We start from the raw sequence: 19,288 nt of genomic DNA, 5'->3' as shown, positions 1-19,288 counted from the left end.
GTATGACATCCTCCTCCACTGTGTCTCTTATTTTTCTTCCAGGCATTGGAATGACTCCAATAGTGCAGAGGCAGACAGGAAATACATGTTCAGGGATTGGAGAGGCTTTTGAAAAAGTCTAATACCCATTCTTTGATAGTGCTCCAAACCAGGCTAAACATAGCTGTCACAAAAGTTGTACCACTGTGATCTACATTACAAGCCTTGTTTACATGCATACTCTGTAAAGAAAAGCAATAAATTATTTTCAAAATTATGATGATTGCAAGATATATTGGGCTTGAATTTTTTAGGGCAAAGTTCCAATTTCCGCATTTCTTTCCCCCTGCAACTATATATTACCATAGCTGCAAAAATGAAGAGTAGCATCTTTTCACATCTTAAAGCATCTTGCATTTATCTCAGGGAAGCAATATTCATGAGTGCTTTATTATAAAAACAGTATGTATTTAATAATGTTAATGATTTCTGCAACAGTAGAAAAACCAATCCCCTATGAAAAAATTGTTTTATTAATTAAAACATCCTATTTTAATATAGAGTAAAATATCTATTTTCTATGACTTCTCAAAGTACCAATTTGAAAGTTATTTTGTTCATTGTTTACTGCCTCTTGTTTCTTAAGGTGAATGTAACTATTATTCCCATGGTTAAGTTTAATATATGGGACAAGGAAAAATCCTACTTCTTTAAATTTTTATAATACACCTTATCTTTGATAAAGGAGGCAAGAATATACAATGGAGAAAAGACAGCCTCTTCAATAAGTGGTGCAGGGAAAACTGGACAGCTACATGTAAAAGAATGAAATTAGAACACTCCCTAACACCATACACAAACTCAAAATGGACTAAAGACCTAAATGTAAGGCCAGACACTATAAGACTCTTAGAGGAAAACATAGGCAGAACACTCTATGACATAAATTACAGCAAGATCCTTTTTGACCCACCTCCTAGAGAAGTGGAAATAAAAACAAAAATAAACAAATGGGATCTAATGAAACTTAAAAGCTTTTGCACAGCAAAGGAAACCATAAACAAGACCAAAAGACAACCCTCAGAATGGGAGAAAATATTTGCAAATGAAGCAACTGACAAAGGATTAATCTCCAAAATATACCAGCAGCTCATGCAGCTCAATATCAAAAAAACAAACAACCCAATCCAAAAATGGGCAGAAGACCTAAATAGACATTTCTCCAAAAAAGATATACAGATTGCCAACAAACACATGAAAGGAAGCTCAACATCACTAATCATTAGAGAAATGCAAATCAAAACTACAATGAGGTATCACCTCACACTGGTCAGAATGGCCATCATCAAAAAATCTACAAACAATAAATGCTGGAGAGGGTGTGGAGAGAAGGGAACCCTCTTGCACTGTTGGTGAGAATGTAAATTGATACAGCCACTATGGAGAACAGTATGGAGCTTCCTTAAAAAACTAAGAATAGAATTACCATATGACCCAGCAATCCCACTACTGGACATATACCCTGAGAAACCATAATTCAAAAAGAGTCATGTACAGCAATGTTCACTGCAGCACTATTTACAATAGGCAGGATATGGAAGCAACCTAAGTGTCCATCAACAGATGAATGGATAAAGAAGATATGGCACATATATACGATGGAATATTACTCAGCCATAAAAAGGAAAGAGATTGAGTTATTTGTAGTGAGGTGGATGGACCTATATAGTCTGTCATACAGAGTGAAGTAAGTCAGAAAGCAAATACTGTATGCTAACACATATATATGGAATCTATTTAAAAAAATGGTTCTGAAGAACCTAGGGGCAGGGCAAGAATAAAGACACAATCATAGAGAATGGACTTGAGGACACAGGGAGGGGGAAGGGTAAGCTGGGACAAAGTGAGAGAGTGGCATGGACTTATATACACTACCAAATGTAAAATAGATAGCTAGTGGGAAGCAGCCGCATAGCACAGGGAGATCATCTCGGTGCTTTATGTCCACCTAGACGGGTGGGATAGGGAGGGTGAGAGGAAAATGCAAGAGGGAGGAGATATGGGGATGTATGTATACGTATAGCTGATTCACTTTGTGATACAGCAGAAACTAACACAACATTGTAAAGCAATTATACTCCAATAAAGATGTTAAAAAAGTTCAGGTGCACCCCGCCCCCCCCGCCCCCCGGGCTTCTGACCAACAAGGCTGTAAATCTGAGGTTCCACACCCCCCTCTTTGGGTTTGATTAATTTGGCTCACGGAACTCCAGAAAAGTTTTCTTACTAGATCACCAGTTTATTACAAAAGGATATAATTCAGGAACAGCAAGGTGGAGGAGATGCACAGGGCAAGGTATGTGGGAAGGGGCAGAGCTTCCCTCTCCAGGTATCCACTCTTCCCGAATCTCCCCAAGTTCAACAACCCGGAAGTTCCCTGACCTCTGTCCTTTTGTGTTTTTATGGAGGCTTCATTACACAGGCATGAATAATTAAATCATTGGCCATTGGTGATTGAACTCAACCTCCAGCCCCTCTCCCCTCTCCGGAGGTGGTGGAGGGGGGATGGGATTGAAAGTTTCAACCCTCTAATCAAGGGGTTGGCTCCCCCAGCAACCAGCAGTCCCCCCAACTGAGGAGCTGTCCCGGAAGTCACATCATTAACATAACAAAAGATACCTTTAAGACTCAAGTCAGGAAATTCCAAGGGTTTTTTGAGCTCTGTGCCAGGGACAACAGGAGGAAGACCAACTATATCTTTATTATAAATCACAATGTCACAAATAAGAAACATTCAAACAACCCAACAGTAAAATAAGCAATGGATTTAAACAGGTAATTCATGAAGATGTTCAACTTCACTCAGAATTCTAAAAGGAATGCCTATTAGAACCACACCGAGGCCTAGGTGTCTAGGCCAAGAGAAATGAAATCACATGTGCACACAAAAACTTGAACCCTAATGTACCTAGCAACATTATTCCCAAATGCCAAAAGGTGGAAACAACCCAGATGTCTATCATCTGATAAATGGATAAACAAAATGTGGTCTATCCATATAATGGAATATTATCCTGTCATAATAAGGAATGAAGTACTGAGATCTGCTACGACATGGATGAACCTTGACAACATTATGCTGAGTGAAATGAGTCAGACACAGAAATCCATATATTATCCATATATATCTATATATCCATATATTATATGATTTCATTTTTATGAAACATCCAGAATAGGCCAATCTATAGATGTAGAAAGTGGATTAATGGTTGCCTGGGGCTGGGGGAGCCGGAAGAAATGGGGCAGTGTCTGTTAGTGATTACAGAGGTTTTTTTGGGGGGGTGTGTGATAAAAATGTTCTAAAATTGATTATGCTGATGGTTGCGCTATACTAAATATACTAAAATTATTAAATTGTGCACTTTAAATGGCTGAATTGTTTAGCATGTGAATTATATCTCAATAAAGCTGTTTAAAAAAGTTTTATAATATACTGTATTACAAGAGAAAGAAAAATACATTTGATCACTAATTTGATTTGTTTAGGTCTTAGTATGTATTTATGAAATTTTAAATCATATTAACAAATAATATAAGAATTCTATGTTTAACAAAAGGGAGTAGGTAAAAAATATTGCATACAAAGAAGAGAAAACAGTAACAAATTATTCTGAAAATATGATTAAGGAATTATACAACTGAAAGTTGCCATATTTATATGAGGCCCCATTCTAGGACATACATTTATTTTAGGAGTTGAAATTGCATACTTGTAAAATAATTCTGCTTAGACCTAGAATTTAATATATCTACGGTCACAAATTAAGAAATTCGTTCCCAATATTCCTCAGATAAATAAAGTTCTAACGTTTGTATTGAATCTGCATACACAATCCTCGCTCTAAATTGATGCTCAGTTAAAACCCAGAAGGCAGGCTTTAAGATATATGCCAACTTCCACAAACCACATGATTTTCACTACTAACTTTTGTTTGAGGCTGCATACTTGGCAATTGTCTTAAACAAAACTTTCTCCCAAAAGGGTTGTAAAGAATCCCCATTGTCTTTATAACTGTTCTGATGTGATGTTAGGAAGCATATCACAAAGTTGACTTCAAATCAATATGCTTAAAGGTCTTCATCATGGATTGGTTTTAGCATCTGAACATTTTTTACACATGTGAATAATATCCATAGCTTTACTCTCTAACTTTCATATATAATATCAAATAAGAATGCTTCAATTCTAAATCATTAAATATAAATTAAGTAGCATAATTTTCCAGTAAATTTCCCCTGCATATAATTTTTTCCTAAATCTACATTTTTTTTTTTTTTTTGCGGTACGCGGGCCTCTCACTGTTGTGGCCTCTCCTGCTGCAGAGCACAGGCTCCGGACGCACAGGCTCAGCGGCCATGGCTCACGGGCCTAGCCGCTCCGTGGCATGTGCGATCTTCCCAGACCGGGTCACGAACCCGTGTCCCCTGCATCGGCAGGCGGACGCTCAACCACTGCGCCACCAGGGAAGCCCCTAAATCTACATTTTTGAAAAAAAATATACTAATGTTTAAATGTTGAAGATATCATCTTTTACTTGATGGACAAAAAAACCCTATTTATAAATATGCTGTATTCTTTGATATTACAGATAAGAAGAATTTCATTTAATTGAAGTATTGAACACTTTTGTAAAAATTAATTCAATATTTATAGAAAGTTATTTTAAAACTTATAAATAAATACATTTACTTATGTTGTTTGTACAAACTTTGCTGAATTTATTTTATAACTTTTGATTGAAATTCTGGACAGTAGTTTGTCTTAAGCTTATCAGTGAGTTATAGAATTTTTCAGCTCTTTCCCACATAATTAAATCAAAGTTAGTAAAACTAAAATTCACTTTGAATTATGTAGCTTTTTAATGTCCTGAATTAAATAATTTGATCTTTTTGTTCAATATTTTCTCATTTAAATGTAAATGCTGTGAATGGTAATTGAGCAAAGTCAGCTTCTAGACCTTTATTAAAAGGAGCATGTCTTTCTTCATCTCTTGTAACATTTTTCTTGTACTGATATAATATATTCACCAAAAAGTAATTCTTTTTAGTTAAAAACTATAAATAATTTAAATCAAAAATATGCAAATGCTAAATAATGTTGACAAAAGCAATTATTTATTGTTAAATATCTCCACTTATTTTTGCATACAGGCTGTTGACAACTCAAAGGCATATATATATTCAGAGTAATACTGGATGAAACTTACTAAAGCCACACAATGCAGAGATTATGAAAGAATTAGAGATCTGAGAAATAAAGTAAGAACAGCAACATCTAAATCACTATTTTGGGGATGTTAAAATAGCATGTGCATGGCTCTGGATTGTTACTCATCTAATACCAGATATCACACTGAATTAGAATGAGTAAACACAGTGTTTGAAGTCTTCCCTTACCAAATATCATGTATGTTATTTCTACATTTTCATTATATGCACTGAAACAAAACACCATGTCAAAGATCACATGGATTTATGATGAATCTCATAGCAGAGAAAGCTAAGAATTGAATTGCCAAGTGCCTTATGTAAATGCTACTAATGAGCATACAAATGAATATTCACCTTTTTGCAATGTTGTCTTTGTCCTTCTAGTTTTCTTTGGATAATCTGCAAGTAAAACAGTATATATGTATCAATTACCACAATTTATAATATAATGTTATGACTTTCAATTTAACAAACTAGGGTGATATGTTTATTACTATTAAAATTATTCTTATACAGAATGTCAATAAATTTCTTATTTGCTCTAAAGATTAAATTAAATTATTACAGTATAACCATAAAGTCACCTACATTTTAATATAATAATGTCTCAAAAACTATTTTAAAACTTTCTAACACATTTACAAAAATAATAATTCATGGTGAACTAAGTTTGCTATTCAAAATATCTATGATTAAAATAATTACTTATTAAAATAATGTGAAATGTGAAAGTAATTCAAACAGATCATTTCTATAGAGGAATGGAAGTAGGGGTGAAAGGAACCAGAATTACCTCCTTCCCCGATTCCTTCTTCTGCTTCATTATCTTAATCCAATTACAAGCTTCATTATTATTTCCAATTACAGAGGAGAAATGAAGCAAATGGTATTTGTGAGGTATTTTTTAGTTTAATCTCATAGAATTATTGGAATTACTCCACTTGAGAACTAGAATGCTACTTGTCTTTGACCCATTGTATTTCAAGTATGGATTCTAAATTCTAATTTAAAGGATAATGAAATTCAAATTGATATATTATGTAAAATTTTGATTTGTTCACATAAACATTAGGAAAACTAAGTGATATTTGATTTGTTGTATAATCAATTGTTTTACAGAGAAAAGCTTTGTTCAAGGCAGCTTATTATTAGTTGTATGGCCAGAGAGACATAAAAGGGAGGGAGAGAGAGGCAAGAGAGAGAGAATACGAGTATGAGATGGCTTAAATGCCCCTTTCAGCCAGTGATCAATCAGGATATTCTTTGGAGAGTAAAATGTCTACGAATGATAAGGTGATGTGGTTCATCTCCCTTTTGAGCTTTACTATGTTTTATTCAACAGTCTTAAAAAAGATGTGTGTGTGTGTGTGTGTGTGTGTGTGTGTGTGTGTGTGTGTGTGTAATTCTAATTGTATTTTAAATGTTAAGAAAACCTGATTTTTTTTTATTGTAAATAACCAACCCCCAATTAATGTTTTTAGATGGTGGATTGTCATAATAAGCTTACATTAAAATATTTTAATGTACAATTATTATGTTACATTTTTAATTTATGAAGGCAGGGAAAGAATATATACATATAAACAGTATATAAGACTAGAGAGCTGAGTAATCACTTTTGCTCTGTTTTACCTACTGACAATAGCCACGGAACAGGAACATAGAGATGCTTGATTTCAATATTCATGCAATATTAAAAGAGAGAACTTGTTCCTTTCTGGTAACAACCAGGATACCCTATTTATTTTTATGCCAATTACAGTCTGAAAAGATAGATAAGGTTTACAGCAAATTATCCAAGTTATCATATTTTCCTAGATTTATGCAGAACATAACATTTATTAATGATGTCTTAAGGAATAATGAGAGTATGTTTTACTAATTCTTATTTTAGTAATTCCTTGAACTCCAATGTATATGAATTCACATTTTAATATTTCATCATGAATATTAAAATTAATTGATATCAAAATTAATTCATAATTGCCTGATACATTTAAACAATTGTAAAAAAATATTTTTTTGCCCTATTCTTTCTTCATCTTTTTGTTTTCTGTTGGGAAAGGGGAGGGTAAAATCTGAATGCTAACTTTTATATTTCATATTTGTTGAAGTCAGCCTAGAAAATTTTCCAAGTAGATGGGAAAAGACTCTATGGACAGAATATTCTTGTTACTGGGTAAGTCTTCACTATTCCAAACAAATAAAACACAAAATAAACTTAAAAATAAAGAGAATGGAAAAAGTATTTACATGCTCTTTAATTCCCTGTGGAGAAAATTCCCATGTAAATCCCCATGAAAACCTGTAAGTCACAGTTAGCTCAACTAATAAAATAGTAATTAATATAAACAGAATACCTATTGGAACCTTTAAAAGTTGCTGTAGAGGCTGACTAGCTAAAAAGTTAAGTGGGAATTTGATCTCTTTCATCTAATTCTTTAATTTCCACACGACATACACCTATTTTTCAAAAAATAATAATCAAATACAATGTTGTTCTTGTATAGGCTATGGGAAAAAAGCAACTAAACCAAAAGACAAACATTTTGAAAGCCATGTGTTTAGAAACCATTTTACAAACTATATTTTAATTTTTTCTACCTTATTAACTTTGTTACCATGTCTCTATTATTACATAGGTAAATACATCATGCAAGATTATATATATTTGGAAACAACTGATAAAACAGCTTTACATGCAAAAGGACAGCTGAGCATACATATCAAACTAAACACATCCCTAGTTCCTATTCTCTGAAATATTTGGCTTGACTTTATTCTCAGGCATGGTAATTTACAAGCCATAGTTCTCGAAGGTCTCCAAAATAAAACAAAAATTCAGCTTCCAAGTCTTAATATATAAGATATACATCATATTTCTCCTTTCACTTCTGTCAGTTTTTTCTCTGAAAATTTTCCAGTTCTGTAATTGAGGCATACACATAGACATTGAGGATTTTTATGGTTTTTTGATTAATTGGCCCTCATTCTTATAATGTGTCTTCCCTTTCTCCTGCCAATATTCCTTGTCCTATAGTCTACTTTTACTAATCATTCTTCTGATCTGTGCTTGCATGGTATATCTTTTTTCATCTTTTCACTTTTAACCTCTCTGTGTCTGTATTTTTAAAACGTCTTTCCTGCAGACAACACGTACTTAGTTCGTGATTTTTTTATATTGTCTACTATATACCTTTTTTTTTTTTTTTTCGGTATGTGGGCCTCTCACTGTTGTGGCCTCTCCCATTGCGAAGCACAGGCTCCGGACGCGCAGTCTCAGCGGCCATAGCTCACGGGCCCAGCCACTCCGCGGCATGTGGGATCTTCCTGGACCGGGGCACGAACCCGTGTCCCCTGCATCGGCAGGCGGACTCTGAACCACTGCGCCACCAGGGAAGCCCTACTATATACCTTTTAACTGGAGTGATTATACCATTAAAATTTAATGTAATTTTAATATGCATCTTTAATTCATGACAATTTGGCTTCAAGTAATTAATACCACTTTCATCTGTAGTATCAGAACCTTACAACAGTAATCTCATATGTTCCCCCTCCTTTCCTGTGTGCTTTAGTTTTAAATCTTTTACTATTACTCACAGTGCAAGTCTGCTAGCAATAAATTTGCTCAGACATTGTTAATCTGAAAAAGTGTTTATCTCCATTATGAGGGTATTTTTAATAGATCTAGATTACTAATTGGCAGTTTATTTTTTCCTTTAGCTCTTCAAATAAGATGTTCCATTTTCTTCTCTTGTGAATTGTTTCTTGATGGGAACTTGGGGATTCTTTCGATCTTCATTCCCTCATGTATCATTTTCCTCATTTTTTTATGATTTACTTTTTATCCACAATTTTCAGCAATTTGATTATTATATTCATTTGTGTAGACTTCTTTTTCTTTATTCTTTTTTTTATTTTTTATTTTTTCAGTGTTCTTGGTTCTACAAGTTACAGTTTTCATCAAATGTGGATAATTCTTTGCCATTTTTTTGTTCACATATCTCCTGCCCCAACTGCCAGGACTCCAATTACACATTTTGATAGACTTCTTGATTTCCTGCCATGGGTTATTGGGCTATATTCTTTTTTGTTTGCTTGTTTAGCCTTTTTTTAATCCCCACTGTCCTTCATCTTGAACAGTTACTATTGCTCTGTCTTTAAGTTTACTGACCTTTTCTTCTGTAATGTCTAATCTGCTTTAAGTACATCTGGAAAATTTCTTATTTTATATACTGAATTTTTCAGGTTTAGAATTTCCATTTAGTTCTCTTTTATGTATTCCATTTTCTCCTTATTATGTTCATGTTTTCTTTAAATCCTTTACCATATTTATAATAGCTATTTTAAAGTCCTTGTCTACTAATTTTGTCACCTCTGTCATTTCTCTGTTTGAATTGAGCACTTTTTTCCTAATTATGGATCACAGTTTGCTTCTTCTTCAAATGTTTAGTATTCTGGGCAGGGGGATTATAGATATTTTTGAATATTATGCTGTTGGCTGCTGGATTTTATTGTCTTCCGTTAAAGAATGTTTTACCATCTTCCATTAAAGAAGTGCCTTCTGGCAAGTAGTTGAGTTACTTGTGGATCATCTGGAACTTTTATTTATTTACTTATTTATTTATTTTTTTTTTGCGGTATGCGGGCCTCTCACTGTTGTGGCCTCTCCCGTTGAGGAGCACAGGCTCCGGACGCGCACGCTCAGCGACCGTGGCTCACGGGCCCAGCCGCTCCGCGGCATGTGGGATCTTCCCGGACCGGGGCACGAACCCGCATCCCCTGCATCGGCAGGCGGACTCTCAACCACTGCGCCACCAGGGAATCCCTATCTGGAACTTTTAAGGCTTGGTTTAAGCTTCACTATGGCAAGGTTAAAGTAGCTTTTACTCTAGGTCTAATTTAGTCCTAGTACTAAATTAAATGTAAAATTTCTCCTAGTCATGTGGGAGCTCTGGGAATTGTTCCACTTACAAATCCCTGTAATTACTTTCTCAAACTCATGGAATTTCACCAAGTGCATGCAGTTTTATTATTCAGTAACAAACTCAAAGGGACCCTTATCCAGATTTTTTAGCTTTTTCTCTACATATGTCCATTCTCTCTCACATATTGTCCCTCAAAACCCAGCCACATCAGTCTACCAGTCTCCAATCTCCACATCCTCCACCATGGAGACCACCATGCTGTGCTGGTATTTCCCTCCTTTAACTGTGGTCTGAAGTGCCTTCATGCAGATTGCTGGGGAGACCAGAGGGTTCACCTCATGTGTTTCCCGTCTCTCAGAGATCACAATCCTGCACTGCCTTTTGATCAATGTCTGTAAACAGCTGATTCATATATTTTGCCCAGTTTTCTAGTTATTTACATTAGGAGAGAAAGTTCAGCTCCAGTTACTCCATCACAGCTGAAGATGGAATTTTCTCCTTAGGTGATTTTTTAAAAGCTTAGTAATTCTTCTATGTCAGCTATATCCTTAACAGTAGCTTACTATATAAAACACTCAGATATTCAAACAGTAATATCAATGACTTTTGAAGAGATAATGAGGAGATGGGGGCAAAAGACATATAGTTATGGTAGGCAATAATGATGTTTGAGAAAACATTATAGCAGGACATTCACTGAAGAACAAAATCATATTTGATTAATTTCTAAAGAAAAGGGTAACTTTTCACAATGGTGAAATAAAAGATTTGTAAATTATAAAAACTAAATAGGTATGTATTTCAGGAAAGAGGCCAGTTGATGAAATTAAGAAGGCTGCTACATGAAAAAGTGAGGATTTCAAAGAATGAGGCAACCAGGCCTCTAGCCAAGGTGCTGAACCTGAGTGATACTCAGTACGAAAGGATACTTGGCCCAGTATGGAATAGAACAGGGTATAGAAATCTACGATGAATGGGAAATGACCAGGCAATCACAAAAACCAAAGGTACTACAGAGGACCACTGAACTGCCTAATCTGTGTTAGTAACATTTCTAGCACATCTATGGAGAGGAAAGAGGGAAATAAGTGCTCTGAGATAAAGAAATTCATTCACATCAATTCTTTTCTGCCAGGTCTGGAGCATACAACAGTCACAGAGGAGAAAAGCTCTCTGTTTTTACCACACTGAGATTTTCCCATAGGCCGAGAGCATCATGATGCCAGGGCTGTTTTGTAAAAGCTGTTTAGGAAAGCATTATCAGAGTGAAAATGCAGACCTGCCTGCTTTGCAAAAAACAAGACACCAGTGTTAACTAAAGATACCATTGCTATGGCCCTACAGTTTAATTCAACTGTCTCTAAGAACATGCAGTGGGGAAATTTGGGACTAGAAACTGCAGAAATAAAGACAACTCAGGATTTTCTATCTCTCAAGTAGCTCTCAATTCAGAAGAATAAAACTGAGATAAAAACATTCAAAATATTGACCAGTAATTGTTTGGAATTTATCTCAGTCTAAAGAGAGAAAACCACATGAAACATTGTAATTTGTAGAATTTGAAAAAAAAAGTTGTTTTAACATGATTAAAAGAATAAAAGTGTTCAATAAAGTTTAATAGTAGAATGTGATATGCTTTTAAACCTTATAACTCAGTAAAACTATGAAAAGTTGGGTTCAGTAAGGTCTTCATAGGTCATCAGGGATGATATTTTCTACATTATTCCAAGGCTCCAAAGAGAAGGATTTTACTTTCATATATATATTTCTATAATTTTCTAATTAGTAGCTGTTGAGAACCTCAAATTGGATTAATTCATTATCTTGACAGGGAAACAACTATGAGATCATTGTATTGGTAAAGGAAAGTCTAAGTCACTGTGAATAACAATTTATTTCCTGTGAACTCATAGCTACCCAAGGAGGCTGAATTACACTTAATTTGTTGCAGATATAAAATCTGTTCTGCAAACTTAAGGGTTTTCTTCCCTCTTTATTATGGGGAAGAGTATAGGACAATAAGCTTACTGTATTTTATAATGACTGATAAAAAAAAATGAAAAACAGTAGTTGAACATTAAAGCTAAAAAAGTGAAAAAGATTCCTTGGAATGTTAAAATAGTTTTAACATTTTTTCTAAAATGATCAAATCTATGATTAGATCTAATAACTCTAAAGGTTTCTGGGTAATAAGTATCTCCAGAAACCTACCTCTTGTACATTTTTCTTTGCACTCTTCCAGACTTTCAAATCGATTCTGATTTCCTTCACATCCCCCATATATAAATTCTTCACATTGCTGAGTGTGAATATTGAAAAAAAATCTCTTTATCATTGCTTTGCATGGGCCATCATCTGCTTTAAATGCACAGAATGAATGTACAAGTTTCAACGGTGGCAACTCAGCATCTACAAGGTAAAAATAAAAGAATAACATTCATTTTTAATACATCTTAATTTTAAGGAGAAGTGCAACAATAATAAAATAGGCTGATATAAGAAACTATGAAAAGTTATCAAAAAGTTAGATAAAATATATAAACTCATCAAATGAGACAGGTCTTACCAACTTTATTAAACTTTAATAGTTGATTATTAACCAACTTTTAAGGAAAAATATCAAATATTTTTTCTAGACTCTTGTTATAGATGTTGCTTAAACTTGTACCAGTTGACCAATATGGAATTGAGTAGTAGTTATAAGGTAACTGATGTGTTGACATTACAGATAAGTAGAGATGTCTCCCTAATCCACAGCTGTGTCATTTTTTACATACAAAACAACTCTTTAAAAGCAACAATATCAGGGCTGGTACATGACTCCAATCCTCATGAAAGAAAAAGCAACAGAATATTTATATTCATACATGTATGTATATATCATACTACATTAAACCATTCCCTATTTATGAAAATTTAGGTGTTAAATACTATAAATTACAAATAATTAATTTTCTTAAATTATACACACAAGTACTTCTTTTCTCTAGAAATTAATAATATATAATAACATTTTAGAGTATTGTATATATCTGTATATAAACAAAAAATGACATGAAAAATATATATTTTCCCTTCATCACTGAAGTTACAACTGTCAATTTGAATTCAAAAATAAGCGAAAGCATTTTCTGAGTAGTACATTTATGCATGATTGTGAATGCTATTTATATTCCTTTCTTTACTTAAAGATAGATAATTCTACACATGACATTCTGAGTTGTTAAAAAATTGTGAGAAGTTAGAAAGCTTCAAGGACCCTAAGTGGTGCATCTGACTGAGAGATGACGCACAATGTGTCACTCACATTGTGTGACGCACAATTAGCACTTTATGTTTTATCTGCTCTATATACATTTTTGTAGGGCTGACAAAAATTTGACCTATCAGTTCTATAAATATCCTTAGGAGCAGATCTTAGAATCTCAGAAGTCACATAAATAATTTTGAGAAATGAGCTAGAATAAAAACTCTGACATTTTCATAACTTATGGCTATATACCATTATTTCAGAAATTCCTATAGCACTTCTCATACAATATGATGGTCTTGATTCCCAAGTTAATGTTACTTTAGAACTCTACAGACACCAAATCATTGAAGCAGTGCTTCAGACAGGCACCTTTAATATAGGCCACTTGTAGAACACAGCTTTACCTGAGTTGCCAAATACTGTATACTTAGGGAAACTATGTCTTATAAATCAATAACTTATATCAAATTATTTCTCATTGATTATTCCCGCATTTTTGACTTTTCATATATTTGATATTCTTTATTATCATGCCAAATCTTTTATTTTACATTTTCTGTATTAAGGATATACCATCTTATTTTCAACCTGCTATTTAGTAATGGTGCCACCAGGTGGTGGCAGCGTACCACAAACAAAGGATATTACACCATAGTTGTAGCAGTTGTCCTGGTAGTAAGAGCTAACGTTTACTGAGTAATTACTGTGCTCCAGACATTTTGCAATTATATTATTTAACGATCACAACAAACTTCTGAATTAGGCATTATTATCTCCACTTTACAGATTATAAAAGAGCACTGCAAAAATTAATTGTTCAGTTCACACCATAAGTGACGGCTTCAGAATTGACCCTCAGATAGTTTTATACCAGATACTGCTCACCTTCTTAATAACTGAGTGATACTGTCACAGATCTGTGTGACTGAGATTCCTTAATTGGCATTTAAGTCAAGCACATTGATTTAATTGTACAATTTCCACTCAATAAATTTTTCTAAACTTCACTTTATAAAAATTAAAAATGGTTTCAGTGATGAAAGCAGGTAATGATTTTATAGCAATTTCCTAAAGAAAACACTAAGAATTAACTTTGAGTAATGTATTTTACTAATTATTATCTAGTTGCTCATTTTTACCATTCATATTTTATTGTATTTCTTACACGAATCCTATATTAGAATATTCTTTTGTGCAGTGACCTTGCAACCTCGCACTTGGGCACAGCATTCTTGATTTGGGGGAGTGATCAGGTGGCCCCTCTGGACACACAGCCATGCTGTGCCACTAAAAAGGGATGAAAGTTTGTCTTGTTTTGATTTTTTAATTTAGATAAACCTTTTCAAAAGTTAACAATCGTGTGTTGGTCATTTGTCAGGCACTGTGCTGTCATGGCAGATATGATAGTAAATTAGGTGGCAGTGACCACCCCCCCCTTCATGAAGCATGCGGACACTAAAGACTTAGTTATATAAATATTCAAGAAGTTCAGGATGCTGTGTAAGTGTATAATAAGATACTTAAGCTTTTCTGAGGGGATCAGGGGTAACTTTCCCAAGACTTGAAGAAAGCGTTGACTGTGACAAGGATCTACCTAAGGCCGTAAAACTGGAAAAAACATACAAGACAATGTAACAGGACTTTAATCTGATGTAGTAAGATAAACAGAATTATGGTTTATATGTAATTATTTTCATAATTAATTTCTTATATTGGGTTGGCTAAAAAGTTAGGGGTTTTCCATCACATCTTACGGAACTTTCTGGCCAACCCAATATTTTATGTCTCACAGTCTGAGAATTAAAATCTCAGTCTTCCCTCCCCCTGTCCTGGGATGTTGAATGGAAGGCTCATGATATATTTGGGGATGTGTCATATCCTTGACTATTAGAATCCTCATTCTCCTGGAATTTGTTTGGGAACCTAGAGCTTTATGGTTAACCTACTATCTATATATATGCTACTTGACTCTCTAACTAAAATATTTGATTTCTCTGGAAAGGAAGAACACAGACGTGTACTCTGCCTCCTCTGTGCTAGGAAATATGCCAGATGCTTTTATGCAGTTTATATAACAACCATTTAAATGTAGTTATTTAGATCACTTACTTATAGATTAGGATACTGGGAGTCAGAGAGTTTACATAAACTCATCTAATTTTGCAAAGCTGCTATGTGGCAAACTACACATGCATACTTAGGTCTGTCTGATTCTAAATGTTATGAAACATACTTGCCTTTCTCTAAATGCTCCCTGCTAATCTTGTCTCTACCAGTCTAAAGGAATTTAAAAAAAAAAAAAAAAAGTTTATCACCACTATTTTTTAATCATTTTTATCTTATCAAAAATTTCTCTATTTCATCCTCCCTGCTGGTTGAACTAATTTTAAAAGGTCTACTATTGACTTGTGAGAGAAGCCGTAAAATCTTGTAATGTTTTTCAATAAAATGCTAGTACAGTATTTCAATGAAATGGCATACATCTATAAAATGATGGCATGACCTTGGCATAATGTGATAGATGGTATCTCCAAAATTGAATCGATACAGACACAGGATCATGCTATCACAAGATTAATTAAAAACAAAACAAAAGAAAACCAAAACTGCATAAGACTGTGCAGCCAGTCAGCTAAGTGGTCTTCAAATCTAGCTTTAAGATCAAAATTTTTCCTTATCCAGGTGGGTTTGGTCTGGATTTATCCAGAGATTTTAAACTTGGGTTTAATTATTGATGGGTTAATTCTGGTTTCTTGGCTGACTGTGGCAGTAGCAACAGTTTCAGGAACATCCTGGTTAACTGGCATGCATTTTCTCAGCCTAATTGAGGGAGCTTGGAGGAGGTGAATATTAGGAACACTTGGACTCTTTCTCCTCCCACTTTCTAAGACGGGATTGCCTGCTTTGCCCTGTTGGGACTTACTGTAACCTCCGCATTCCTTCTCTACCCAACCTCCAGAATATTAGAACTTTAGCCATCCCTTTTGAAAAATGAGTGGAAGGAAGAATTAGAGTCCATCTCATAGTGCCCACATTCCTACTCTCATAAGGCACATAATGGTTTTTACTTTATCAAATAATGTTCCATCTTTAGGAAATTTTCCCAATAATATATATGCATTTTTTGGTGGCATATAATAATAAGCCTTTATTTTTCATTCATGGGTAGGATGTGAATGGCCCTTCTGATCCCAGCTGGGTTTGCTTCTTATCGACCGGTCAGCTGGGGGCTGATGTAGGCTGGGCCTGCCTGGGCAGATGGACTTCAAGCTGTGGGTCCAGTTGGTCTAGACCTTCAGATCTGCTCCCAGTGTCTCATTTTTGGGTGCAGGCTGAAGTGATGTAGCATGTACCATTTGGCCACTTCCCTGTGCCAAGCTCTCAGATAGCCAAGCTTAGATGAGTCCCCCTTTTCTTTGTATCAACAGCAGCACCCTTATGCATGCCTCTTATCATTTCACTTACCACATTACACTGAAATAATCTGTCTACATTAAAGTCTCCCTTGTGAAACCATGGGAGAACCTGGTCTCAGTCATCACTTCTTCCCTAGCACCTACCAGAGTCTCAGGCACATAAGGTATATTTATTCAATCTTTATCAAAGGTTAGTACAAGGAACAAAATCACATTAAAGAGCTGTTGGAGATATGAAATCAAAATGTATTTATGGATATGTTTTGTACATCATAAACATATATACAAATGAATAGAAGCTATCACTTTGTTCAGTCTCTCATTATTAACAATGATGAGATTTTTATCACTAATTTACTAATTTGCCACAAAATATTACTTTTAAGAAAGAAATAAATCTATAATAACGATCACTACACAGTCTCCTCCTTGTTCTATTGTTTTATTGTTAAAACAGTTGATGCTTGAACAACACAGGTTTGAGATGCATGGGTTCACTTACACAAAATGTTTTTTCAGTAATAAATACTATAGTACTACATGATCTGTGGTTGGCTGAATCTGCATGCAGAACGCAGGACCTAGAGGAATCATGGATACGGAGGGCTGACTATAAGTTATATGTGGATTTTTGACTTCACTGATGGTTGGTACCCCGACTCCTGCATTGCTCAAGGGTCAACTGTATTTTATTTTTAGACACAGAACTTTACGGGATTAGAACTATCTTCTATTACCCAGATCTTCTGGTATCCTGCTTGACTAGATTCTTACTTTGGACTCATCTGAGAAGTTTTTATTTGAGGAATAAAGGCAAGAAGGAGAGAATGACTGAAACCTCAGATGTTTGTACTTTCCTTTTCCTTCTCATACTTTTCCCAGACAAAGGGTGACATCAAGGTTCATAGAGAGTTGTATCTATACCATTTTGCTCCTTGCAATTTTTCAGAGGTACTTCAGTATTTAATATATAGTCTGAGAAAAAAGAGATCTTCCTTGCTAAAGTGACTTTATTTTTTGGACTAAGATTTTGGAAAAATGTCACTTCAATAAAAACTGATTTTTCTACAAGATGGAGAAAAATGTTTTAAATTTTTGTATTAAAATTGAGAGCATTGACTAGCTTAAAAAGATGAATACTTTTAAGATTTTACCTGTAATGTTTGTATGTTCTTCACCTTCCTCAGGAACAGCATTAAGAGGGGCAGAGGCACAACTAAGCAGCAGACATACAGAAACCAAAAAAATATGTTCTTTCTTCATTGCGTCAATCATCTCTGAAATACAGAACACAGATATATCTAATAAATAAAATGTTAATGTGGATTTATATACAGACTAGTAGGAACTTTATGCATACCTCCACATGTAAATTTCTATGACATTTAATGTGTATTCTCATACATTTCTGTCCACAAATTCCATGAGTCATATTTAAAACGTGTATTAGCATTCAATATTGTAGATACACATACTTTCAGTGCATATAGCTAATAATATTCAAGTACAGAGGTCATATTTCAATCTTGAAAATATACATTAAAATGGCAATAACTGAGAGACATGGGTAATCCTGATCAATATGACTAAGTATGTATTAAGAACCATTTACATTTGCAATTCTATTTGCCACATCTTTCTCATAACTATTCTTTTTTTAAGTCAGAACTAATTTTACTTTAATTTTTCTTGCATTTTTCTATTATTTCTTTTTTTGTTGTTTTTTGTTTGTTTGTTTGTTTGCGGTATGCGGGCCTCTCACTGCTGTGGCCTCTCCCGTTGTGGAGCACGGGCTCTGGACACGCAGGCCCAGCGGCCACGGCTCACGGGCCCAGCCGCTCCGCAGCACGTGGGGTCTTCCTGGACCGGGGCACGAACCCGTGTCCCCTGCATCGGCAGGCGGACTCCCAACCACTGCACCACCAGGGAAGCCCTCTATTATTTCTTTAACGCAGCTTTCAATTTCTGATTCCTCTTTCCCTTTACTCCCATTTCAAAAAAGAAACACATTTCCAAATTTTCATCTTTGTTTCCTTTAAAGTATGTTTCTGTTTTTATAACCAATTTCCTAACCAGGTTTTCTATGAGATTGCAAACAGAACTGTTGAAAAAGAAATTGTCTAACATTCTAGCCAGTCCTTTGTCCCAGTTCTTCTCCCTCAACTTAGGGAGTTATCTGATTCAAAAGAGTTTCACAGAAAAGTGACTTTAAGTGGTAAATCAACACATTTACTCTCTATAGGAAACAGATTTCAGCAGGAGAGTGAGACTTCCTGTTTCAAAATTATTTAAAGATCAATAGCAAAAAATAATGGAAAAGCACATACAAATTTTTTTCTTTAAGGCTATTTTTCCTTTGGATTCAAAAGTGGAAGGAAATGTGTAATGTTTACACAGCACGGGAAGAGAAAAAGAAGAGAATACATGCACGTGTT

The 19,288-nt window shown here is 34.6% G+C and overlaps 1 protein-coding gene across 2 annotated transcripts in view; it reads right to left on the bottom strand.

Annotated features, from left to right (window-relative positions):
* TFPI (tissue factor pathway inhibitor) overlaps positions 1 to 19,288 on the bottom strand; it is a 69,110-nt gene that overhangs the window by 19,833 nt on the left and 29,989 nt on the right. For both annotated transcript variants that reach the window (XM_030850058.2, XM_070045850.1), the window contains exons 2-4: positions 18,008 to 18,130; positions 12,396 to 12,593; positions 5,608 to 5,652 (exon numbers count right to left, since the gene is read on the bottom strand). In XM_030850058.2, the coding sequence (XP_030705918.1) occupies positions 5,608 to 5,652; positions 12,396 to 12,593; positions 18,008 to 18,128 (364 nt within the window). In that variant the 5' untranslated portion in view covers positions 18,129 to 18,130. The remainder of the gene's footprint in view (positions 1 to 5,607; positions 5,653 to 12,395; positions 12,594 to 18,007; positions 18,131 to 19,288) is intronic.

The sequence above is a fragment of the Globicephala melas genome, chromosome 7 (genome assembly GCF_963455315.2).
Source record: "Globicephala melas chromosome 7, mGloMel1.2, whole genome shotgun sequence".
Taxonomy (NCBI): Eukaryota; Metazoa; Chordata; class Mammalia; order Artiodactyla; family Delphinidae; genus Globicephala; species Globicephala melas.
This window is presented reverse-complemented; position numbering and strand designations above follow the sequence as displayed.